A 10,985-nucleotide genomic window follows, 5' to 3' on the forward strand; every position below is an offset into this window, starting at 1 on the left:
GATTTATTCAAATTTAAAGAAAGTTGTCCTCGCAGTTTTTTCCTCAAATATTTCGTTAAGTATGGGTTTTCAGATGAAAGCACAAGAAATATTTTAGCAAATCAACTCCATGCATTTTAACACCACTTGGTTTTTTGGGCAAAAAAGTCTATAATTTTTTAACGTTAAGACTTATCGACATGCTTTGCTGAGCAAAAACGTGCGCCAATGATTGTTCTACAAGTTTTTGAAGACCGTTTTCTAAAAGAAAATGGTTCAAAAAAGATAGAATAAAAAAACTGTTTTTTTAGGGACACCCTAACTAAATACTTATTAAATGCTCTAGAACAGTCAATTAAAGAGATAGATAAATAGTGTATTCAGCAAAGTTGTCTAAAATAATAATTTCTACAACTTTGCTCAGCAATGTAACTACCTATAACATGAAACAAAAAAGTTAGAATATGAATTTGGATTTAAACGAGGACCACCCTAACCGGCTTTTTGCTCAAAAGAAGCATGGAATGATAGCAAACAACTTCTCTCAATACACTTAGCATCTAAAATGAACAAGAACGGAGAAAACAATTTTTTCCTGCTAAATTGTCGATTCGGACCATAGTGGCAGTGGTGGCACGAGTACTGGAGTTTAACGTTTTTTCCTTAACATTTGATACTTTGCGCGATGACCATAGAGAAGACGCACAAACACAAACTGGCAAGCGGAAAAAATGTCATGACATTTCTAAACTAATTTCTGCAGGCGACAGAACATTTGCGCACAATGAAGCAGACAAGACCCGCGGCGCGTGCGACATAAATTTATGTCATGTACAATTTTGATGATTTCTGGCTAATTATAACAATTATTGGATGTTTATTGCATGGAATTATAAAATAAGAACGAATACAAACCACTCATAAGCTTAGATGTTACAATTATGCGTAAATAAGGTAGTTAATAGTTTACTGTCACACGCAAGCTTGCAGCTAAAATGAAATTTCAATAAACCGTTTGAAAAATAATGGGCTACGACATTTTTCCTATTCTCTATCTCCGCCGTTTGCTTGTAATGTAGAAATACACGACCGCCCGTGTGCTGGCTGTTTTGTTTTGCTCAGGAGGATGGTTTTGCAAAAAATGTACTGTTGCCACCTCTGATAGCAACCATCTTATATACACTCAACTTCCAAATGCAGCATTTCAGGTTTTTTAATGCATTTTTAACAGAAATACGTCAATTCTAAGTTGACCAATTTTCACGCGTTCCAGACTTTAATTTAAAAACTGAACTTGAAATTAAATCTTGTCCAAAAACTTTTTTAATTATATTCTAATTTACCATCCACTATCCAGAATATATTTTTGCGATAAAGCAAGAACTTTATACCGCATATTCGGAAGCAGATCACGATCGTGAATATTTTAGGTTCTATGCTTAATTTTCTAGTGACATATGCGTTATTCAAATAAATGTGCAATACACTTTGGATATTAAATGCATCCATGTGGCTCTGCATCTAAAGGTTCTGGACCCGATGGAGTTCTTGCGGTGTTTATGAAAACTTTAGCAACTGAGCTTAGTATCCATTATTTGTGTCATTGGAATCGGGAGACTAGAAAAGCTCATTTCTAGTGCCTATTTTTTAAGTCTGACACACGTTATTATCGTGGTATAGCCATTATCTCTTGCAACCCAAAACTTTTTGAGGCGATTGTTAGTGATAAATTATTTATACAAAAAAATAGAATTACTACTATGCCACACAGCTTATAAATTAAATATTTATTTTAAAATTGAAAAAACCGAATTTTAATGCTCAGTCCTTCAACAAAAACCAGAATTTACTTAGTCTGAAATTATCAAGGAAAAAAATATTGTTCCTTCTTTTTTTAATTAACTAAGAAAATGAATCCAACTTCAATCTGATTTGGAAACTCAAATAAATGAGGACAATAAACATAAAAAGAAGTGGACAAAAGCTAGTTAATCCTTAAATTTAATCTTTTTTCTAGATACATGGAATCTAAAAAAAAAAATTTTGCGGCAGAGATAGGCGAGAGGGGCAGTTTTCTACCTCCTGGCTACACCGACGGTACGCTGTTTTATAACTTCACGATCGGCTCTCTGTGTTCTCTCGATAGTCATAGGAAGTAAGCACGTAATTGGTTGTTTGTGGCCAAAAAGTTTGATCATTTTTCAATAGTTTTCGAAAGATAAACCGTTATAATATTCAAAACAAATACATATTACATCAACTTTGAATCAAATGGTGTGAAAAGAATTGAAATCCGTCCATAAATGGCCAAGTTATAAGTGTTTAAAACCTGACGCTATTTCGTTACACAATTTATACCCCAGTATAGTCATCAAAGACGTAGTCCAACGTCAAAAGCAAAACAAGTCTGACGTATCGTATTTTTTAAGGCCATACGGTAAGTTTTTTTTTCTTCTTCTTTTTTCTATCCTTTCTATGTTTCAATGAATTGATTATCATTGATGCTGTAATGGTGTAAGTGTACATAATGCACTACCGCAACTATCGTAAACATAGTGGCTAGAGTTCGTAATTAGTAGGTCGAATGTGTAATTCATATCACTGCTTTTTGCATTCCAGAGACGAACCAGCCCAAGGCTGAAAGTCTCTTTAATAAAGAAAAACAAATGCTTTTTACATTCATTATATGCATATATGTTCTAAGTAATAAAGCCTTGTTGAATTATTGTTTTGAATAAAATTATGTATTAGCTAACATTTCATACGATTCTTTTCAAAATCAAAAATTGTGTAACTGTAATTGTTTGATAAAAGAGCGTTTATGCAGGGAACAAAAGTAATTGTTTTTGCATGTGCTGTTACATCACTTCATATTCATTTTGTTCTTAAGAAAATCTCTAATATAAATCTTGTGTACGTGCGAATGTGTCCATACCTGGCATAGTTATGAGCCGCATTGGTTAATAAAAAGTTTGCTCTTTGCTGCTTGAACATGTAGAGTATGTGTGCATGAAACATGAGTAAATATTAATAACTAAGCCAAATTTTGAATATTTAATAAGTAGACATTGCTGGTGTCTGCGAAACGTGGTTGAATCAAAAAAAATATTCCAAACTGGAACAGATTTAAGGATATAACTATATTAGAAGCGGTAGAATCGACAAAACTGGCGATGGTTTATTAATAATATCATAACTAATCTAATCTAATCTAATCTAACACCAACACAGCCAGTTCTTGAAAGCATCCTGGAAAATGATATATATACCTACATCATTTTTCTTGTCTATTTGATATATGTTTCATATCGAAGATGCGTTACACATATCAAAACGGCCAGGTCTACTGTGCAGCATTTAAGGGGCAAGATGATTCAGAAAACTTCGGGCCCTTTTAAATCGAAGATTTAAACACGATGCTTCAGAATCCAATAAATGGATAAAACGTGGACATCTCGTACCGTACGTTCCGATTTTGGTAATTATATGATTGGTTGGAAGTTGGAAGCATCAAAGCTAGAAAGGTTAAGTGATGCTCCATATTCTTCTGACGGTTGGGGCATGAACACTAACTCTTATCCTAGCCTTTTATGACTTATGGCTCGCTTTCTGAAAAAAGAAGAAGGAAAGAAAAAGGAGAAGGACAAAGGGAAAGGATTATGTGAAATCTATGAACATTAACAATATTATTTGAAATATACAATAAAGAAATGAATAACGGCGCGGTGGTCACAACCCGAGTCTTATCACTATTATCAAGTCATAACAAGTAACAAGGACTAAAATGTGATCCTTTGATTACTGAAAAATCCCGATTCCCTAGTTTGAAGTTGTCACGACTAGGGTTCGGTGGTAGATCTTATACCAGTAACAGTAACGCACCACAAAAAGGTGATCTCCCAACGTTACTGTTTTGAAAAGATAACAATTTACAAAATGGAACGAACTCACCAAGTTTAGCCAATTGAACCTGAAGGCTGCCTGACATGTGTTGATGTAGAGGTCCAAATTGTAGACGAAGCTTGACGAAGATCAACATAAACTAGTCCGGTTTATGGTAGTTGCGCGGAATGTCTTCTATCGATTTTAGATAAACAAATGTTCGGATGTATGTAGTCGATTTTTGATGTGCATTGGCAAGCCTTTTCGTGGCCAATAGTCAGGTTCAACGCTGTGACTCAACGAATGATGGAAATAATGATCCATCTGCACTCCACCGTAGATGGTACGCAACACCTTCCGTTCAAAAACACCAAGGGCGCGTTGGTCCTCCACGAGCATAGTCCAGGTCTCGTGGCCGTAGAGGACCACCGGTCTAATCAGCGTCTTGTAGACAGTCAACTTTGTGCGGCGACGAATTTGCGACGAATTCGCAGATTGGCGTAGCCTCCGTCCCAGTTAAGTAATTGTTTTTTTTTTCTTTGATTGTTTGAAAAAACCGCCTATGTTTATTCCCAGAATAAAGAGTCAGCCCGAGGGCAACCCAGCCCTTCGCACCATGAGAAGGATGAACGAATTCGAACTACCTAGACAAGTCCAGATAAGTCAACTACCACAACAACGATCAGCTGATCGTCCGAACCCGGCAGCCGAGTAGTCACATGGTAGCACGTGAAGGAGTGTATACATCAACCGAGCAGCGAACGCAGCCGAGTCAACGGAGAAGAAGAAGTAAGAAGATTATCACATAGAAAAGGAAGACCCTCTACTGTGACGTCAGAAGTCGAAGAAACGGAAAATTAAATAGTTAGAATTGGAAAGAAGCTGAATTGAATACGTAGTTAATAGATTAGGGTAGACTGATAAAGGCTTAGCTTACTTAACAGGTCTGTAGTAAATTAGAAATAATTGAATGAGTTAAAATTGCATTTTCACGGTGGCCGGCATGTTACCGCGTAGCGTAATTTATGGAAGGTTAAGACTGCTCGAATTTATTATCAGTAGTCATCTCGCTTTTGCTCATGCATCCCTTATCAGACCATCGCAGTTTCCGATCTATGAGCCGATCGTTATCGCACATTACTACTTTGACCATCTTCCCGCAGATCAATAAAACCCGATAGCAGTAGAGTTTGAAGTTAAGTTGCCAATAAACATCCTATGGCATCACATCTGAATATCAGCGAGTATACTCAGTGGAGCTCAGAAATAAAGTGTCGTTCTTTCGCCCAAAAATCGAAGCACATCTATCCAAATTCGAAATATTCTACATAAAATTTGGTCCTTCGAACCGGATATTCGCTTTTGGAATTTGTGCTTGCGAGTTCGTTGTCGTCGGTTCGGTGATTTCTACCGGTTTGTGACAAAAACTGTGAACTGATCGAGAAAAGAAACCCTTAATCGAACACTAACATTGCGTGGCTAAAGTGAGAAGAATAAATCGATGTGGCTGCTGTGAGAAAGTGGTTGGTGCTAACAGTTGCTGATTGTGTAATAACCCGCCAACGAAGAATCGTCGCTTTACTAGGAGGTGCTATTGACGACAAGGAAGTATTGTTCTCGAGTGCTATTGTCGTTGGATTACGATAGCGTGGCTTGGGTACCACTGCCGCAGATTGGCGTAGGTATCACCGCTTGGCGTGGCTTGGGTTCACCACCGATCACTGTAAGTAGTACTATCTGCATGCTACATAAGACCGATCGTCAGGAACTTCAACTTAGCTGAGGTTTTCTGCATCATCAAATTTTTCATCACTTTTGCATGATCTACTTGGTTCGAATTCGGGAGATTTTTGCAATTTGACTGGAGTTGGTGCACACGTGTTTCACACGAGTTTCCTGGTTTGTTCTAGTGCAAGCAAGAGTCATTATGCCACCTAATGTAAAGAAGTTAACGAAGAGTGAGAGTTTCTGTCAAGATTCGTTGAAGAATTTGGCATATCTGGTGGATAACTATCAAGAGCATAGAGATAGGAATATGCTTGAAGGCTGGCAGGAACGCTTACACGAGATTTTTGAGGATTACAAGGAGACTAGGTTGCAGTTAGAAGTATCTGAAGATTTCCAATCTTCATTGAAGCAAAAGTTGGAATCAGACGCACTAGAGCAAGCAAAGGAAGGGAAGGAAGTTCAGTCACAGTCTGTGGAACAAGCAAATAGAAGTGCTCGTGCGGCATTTTAGCTCACGTATTTGAGAATTAAGGGCTTCATTATGTCCAAGATTTGCGCTCATGATATTGAAATGAGGCAACCTGCCCCTGTGAATATCCCTCAGAGTCGGGTAAAGCTACCTGAGATCAAACTCCCTATTTTCGATGGGACTATTAGAGAATGGCCATCGTTCCGTGATTCATTTCGGTCACTTATCGACTCAAACCCCCAACTCAGTGACGTAGACAAATTTTCTTACCTTCTATCATCTCTGTCGAAGGATGCAAAGCGTGTGGTCGAAGTGATAGAAGTTACGTCAGATAATTACATTGTTGCATGGGAACTCCTTGAAAAGCGATATGAGAATAAATATTTAATTGTTAAATCGTATGTCGAAGCCCTCTTTATCATCGATCCAATAAAAAGGGAATGTCATGAAGCTTTGAATCGTCTGATCGATGCTTTCGAACGTAATTTGAGGATGCTAGAGAAAGCGGGAGAACAGCCGGAGAATTGGAGCACGTTATTGGTCTTCATGCTCAGCTCTCGGCTAGATCCAGCCACACTGCGTCACTGGGAGACGCACAGAAGGTCAACGGTGGTGCCTACATACACTGAACTCGTAGAATTTCTACGTAGTCATAGTCTCGTGCTGCAATCAGTCGATACGTCTAAATCTCGATCGTCAGATGCGTCTCGATCCTCCTCACAGCGTCCCACCTCGTTAACTTCCAAGCAAAATGTGGTGCATTCTGCAGTGACAGCTCAGAAATCCTGCTCTTTTTGCAAGCACTCTGCTCATTCACCATACCAATGCGAAGTCTTTCGAAAAATGACTCCTACGCAGCGGTTTGATGCCACCAAAAGGAACGCTCTTTGCATCAACTGTCTGTCGCCTTCGCATCTCGTCAAAGCTTGTACGAGTGGAACCTGCCGGGTATGCCAACAGAGACACCATACGATGCTGCACCAAAGAACTTTCGCCCCAAATACTCAATCGGTCCAATCCTCCACCAATTCTTCGTCATCGGATTCACCCTCATCATCATCCTCAACTCAAAACCACCATACATCGTCTGCTCCACCGAAGAACCAGTCTCGACCAGTAGAAAATCAAACCCAAGCCACCGCGGTCCCTACCCCCCAAACAAGCCACTTTTCGATACCCTTCGCCGAAGCTCAACTCAGCGTTCCTGCAACTGTATTGTTGTCGACAGCTCTTGTGAAGGTCTTCACTTCGTCTGGTTCCCTCATATGGGCTCGCGCACTGCTGGATTCCGGATCACAGCTCAACTTTGTTTCGGAGCATCTCGCACAAAGGTTGAAACTACGTCGCAGCAAAGAATTCGTTCCAATTAGCGGTGTTGGCCTTTCGACTACCTCATCTAAACACACCACCATCATTCGCATCCAGTCTCATCGTGCTGATTTTGAGGAGAATTGGAAATTCCACGTACTTCCGAAGCTGACACTAGAATTGCCGAATCAACATGTTGCCGTCTCCAGATCCAGTTGGCCATCCGATATTGTATTGGCGGATCCGACTTTCAACAAACCAGGTCCCATCGATTTGATTTTCGGCGTTGACATCTTCTACGACCTTCTTCGTAACGGTCAGATCAAACCCAGTACCGGAGCACCAATTTTGCAGAAGACCGCCCTGGGTTGGGTAGTTTCAGGGAAGAGTCAGACGCAGGTACCTTCTACACTAGTCGCTAATGTCGCACACGTTTCGAATAAACCATCAATCGAGGATCAGCTGGCTCGGTTCTGGGAAGTAGAGTCTTGCAACATCAAGAGTACGTATTCCATCGAAGAAGCGGAGTGCGAGGAATATTTCAAACAAACGACGAAAAGGGATTCATCTGGTCGTTTTATCGTCGCCCTTCCAACTAAACCTGCATTAATCTCGATACTTGGGAATTCAAGGGATATTGCCGATCGTCGGTTCTACTCCTTGGAACGCCGGCTCAACGCTAGTCCAGCGCTAAAGGAGGCATACTCTGCGTTCATACATGAGTACGAACAGTTAGGCCATATGAAGCTAATAGATGACTCACTTCCTAGTTCGGGTGCCACCTACTACTTGCCTCACCATTGCATCATTAAACCAGATAGTATGACCACTAAATTGCGTGTGGTTTTTGATGCCTCTTGCCCAACTGATAGTGGTCATTCTCTCAACGAGGCACTGTTGGTTGGTCCGGTTGTCCAGGACGATCTTTTAAGCATTGTTCTTAGATTTCGCATACCGCAGTTCGTCATCATAGCCGACTTTGAAAAAATGTATCGGCAATTCCTTGTACGGGAGTCCGAGCAACCACTGCTCCGCATCCGATAGAGGGATTCTCCGTCGCTTCCACTGCAAACTTTCCAACTCACAACGGTGACATACGGGACATCTTCGGCTCCGTACCTCGCGACAAGATGTCTCAAGCAACTTTCTGAAGATGGATCAGAGAGTCATCCAGCTGCAGCTTTAGTTCTTGGTCGTGACTTTTACATGGATGACATGCTCACCGGCACCGATAGTGTTGAGGAAGGTCAAAACCTCTGCGAGGAACTAATCGAGCTTACTAATTCCGCTGGTCTACTTCTTCGCAAGTGGGCCTCGAACAATTCTGCTACACTTTTCGAACTCGATTCGGCTACTGCTCCCATAAAGGCACTAGGGCTTCAATGGGACGCCTCAACGGATGTATTACAGTTTCATATTCCAAAATTCAACACACATGCACCGATTACCAAGCAAACTGTGCTCTCGGACATCGCCCGCTTGTTTGATCCTCTAGGTTTGGTCGGACCGGTGTTGGTTCAAGCAAAATTGTTCCTTCAAGATCTATGGCGAGAAAGTTGTGAGTGGAAGGAGCCACTTACCGAATATCGTCAACGTTTGTGGATAGAACTTCGAGACAGTTTGTGTCATTTACCAGACCTGAAATTTCCTCGATGGGTCATAGAAACGTCGGGAGTTGCGTGTCTTGAGGTTCATGGGTTTTCTGACGCGTCGGAAAGAGCGTATGGAGCTTGCGTATATCTCCGTGCAATATCGTCCACTGGTAGCATCCATGTTAACCTGCTTACCGCCAAATCCAAGATTGCGCCGAAGGGGAAATCGAAAAAGGGTGGAATCATCACTCTCCCTCGTCTTGAACTATGTGGTGCTCTTTTATTGAGCCACCTGTTCGAAAAGGTCGATTCCAGTTTGAAACTCAAGGCCAAAAACTTCTTCTGGACAGATTCGGAGATCACTCTATACCAAATAGCTGCTAACCCATCGCGCTGGAAACCTTTCGTTGCTAACCGGTGTTCGGAAATACAGCGAATTACAGCCAATGGTATGTGGTCCCATGTACCAGGTTCGGAGAACCCCGCAGACATGATTTTTAGAGGGATGTCTCCAGCACAACTGCGTGACTGTTCAGTCTGGTGGAAAGGGCCAGATTGGTTGGCACAACCGTCTCGCTTTTGTCCGCACATCGACAACTCGGATGCAATTGTCGTCACTTCGTCGCCGCACAAAGTAATCCAAAGTAGGCACGATTCCCAGCCATTATGGGTCTACGAATTTCTCTGCTGGTATCATTTTCGGCCGTCACCAGTGAGCCAAATACACGAACTCATCGACCACCTCGATTTCGTCACCGTCAATCTGAACTCCAGGTGGGAGGCTAACATTGTCTTCCCTAGAACCTCTTCCTTTCATGTATTCTGTCTTCGATGCGTTGATTGCAAGTCCAATCCGCCTAACTTCAGCCTTCAGTCTCTGATGTACGTTTCCGCCATCGTCTCAAAGTTCCGTGCAATGATGTCAATGTAATTGGCGAAGCCAAGGAGCTGGATGGACTTCCTGAAGATCGTGCCACTCGTGTCTATCCCAGCTCTTCTGATCACACCTTCTAACGCGATGTTGAATAGCAGACACGAAAGTCCATCACCTTGCCGTAACCCCCTTCGAGATTCAAAGGGACTCGAGAGTGTCCCCGATACTCGAACAACGCACATCACTCGATCCATCGTCGCCTTGACCAATCACGTCAGTTTATCCGGAAATCCGTACTCGTGCATAATCTTCCATAGCTAATCTCGATCGATTGTGTCGTATGCGGATTTGAAATCGATGAACAAATGATTCGGTCCGTGGTAGCGCAGGCACCCATGAATACCGCCTGGTATTGCCCCACGAACGCTCTTGCAAATGGTGACAGGCGGTGGCATAGAATTTGGGAGAGTACCTTGTAGGTGGCGCTCAGCAGTGTGATCACGCGGTAGTTGCAGCAATCCCACTTGTCGCCCTTTTTGTAGATTGGGCATACGACACCTTCCATCCACTCCTCCGGTAATATCTCCTCCTCCCAAATCTTGGCAATTACCCAGTACAGCGCTCTAGCTAGTGCTTCACCACCGTATTTTAATAGCTCACTTGGTAGTTGATCTACACCAGTTGCTTTGTTGTTCTTCAGCCGACTGATCTCCTCCTCAACTTCTTGAAGATCAGGGGCCGGTAGCCTGTCGTCTTCTGCGCGTGCTCCAAGGTCTGTTGCCGTGCCACCTTCGTTTTCTGCTACTTCACCGTTGAGGTGCTCGTCATAGTACTGCTTCCACCTCTCAATCACCTCTCAATCGTTCGTGAGAAGGTTACCGTCCAAGTCCTTGCACATATCGGCTTGCGGCACGTAGCCTTTGCGCGAACTATTTAGTTTCTCGTAGAACTTCCGTGTGTCGTTTATACGGTACAGATTTTCCATCGCCTCGCGATCTCGGTCTTCCTGCTGACGCTTCTTCCTACGGAAAACCGAGTTTTGTCTGTATCGCTCCACATTCAATCTCGTGCGTTGTTGCAGCATTCTCGCCCGTGCTGCATTCTTCTCCTCTACTAACAGTTTGCATTCGCCGTCAAACCAGTCTTTTTTTCG

The 10,985-nt window shown here is 42.0% G+C and overlaps 1 protein-coding gene across 1 annotated transcript; it reads left to right on the plus strand.

Moving 5' to 3' along the window:
• Nucleotides 1-6,901: 6,901 nt before the first annotated feature.
• LOC135708683 (uncharacterized) lies at nucleotides 6,902-8,410 on the plus strand. Its single transcript, XM_065230783.1, has one exon. The coding sequence runs from the start codon at nucleotides 6,902-6,904 to the stop codon at nucleotides 8,408-8,410; it is 1,509 nt and encodes a 502-aa protein (XP_065086855.1).
• The last annotated feature ends 2,575 nt before the right edge of the window (nucleotides 8,411-10,985 follow it).

The sequence above is a fragment of the Ochlerotatus camptorhynchus genome, unplaced genomic scaffold (assembly GCF_037179485.1).
Source record: "Ochlerotatus camptorhynchus isolate MF236.1 unplaced genomic scaffold, CSIRO-AGI_Acam_v1.1 ptg000330l, whole genome shotgun sequence".
Taxonomy (NCBI): domain Eukaryota; kingdom Metazoa; phylum Arthropoda; class Insecta; order Diptera; family Culicidae; genus Ochlerotatus; species Ochlerotatus camptorhynchus.

What these genes read in the sequence shown, in the direction of transcription:
- LOC135708683 (XM_065230783.1), top strand. Translation starts at nt 6,902, where the DNA reads ATGACTCCTACGCAGCGGTTTGATGCCACCAAAAGGAACGCTCTTTGC.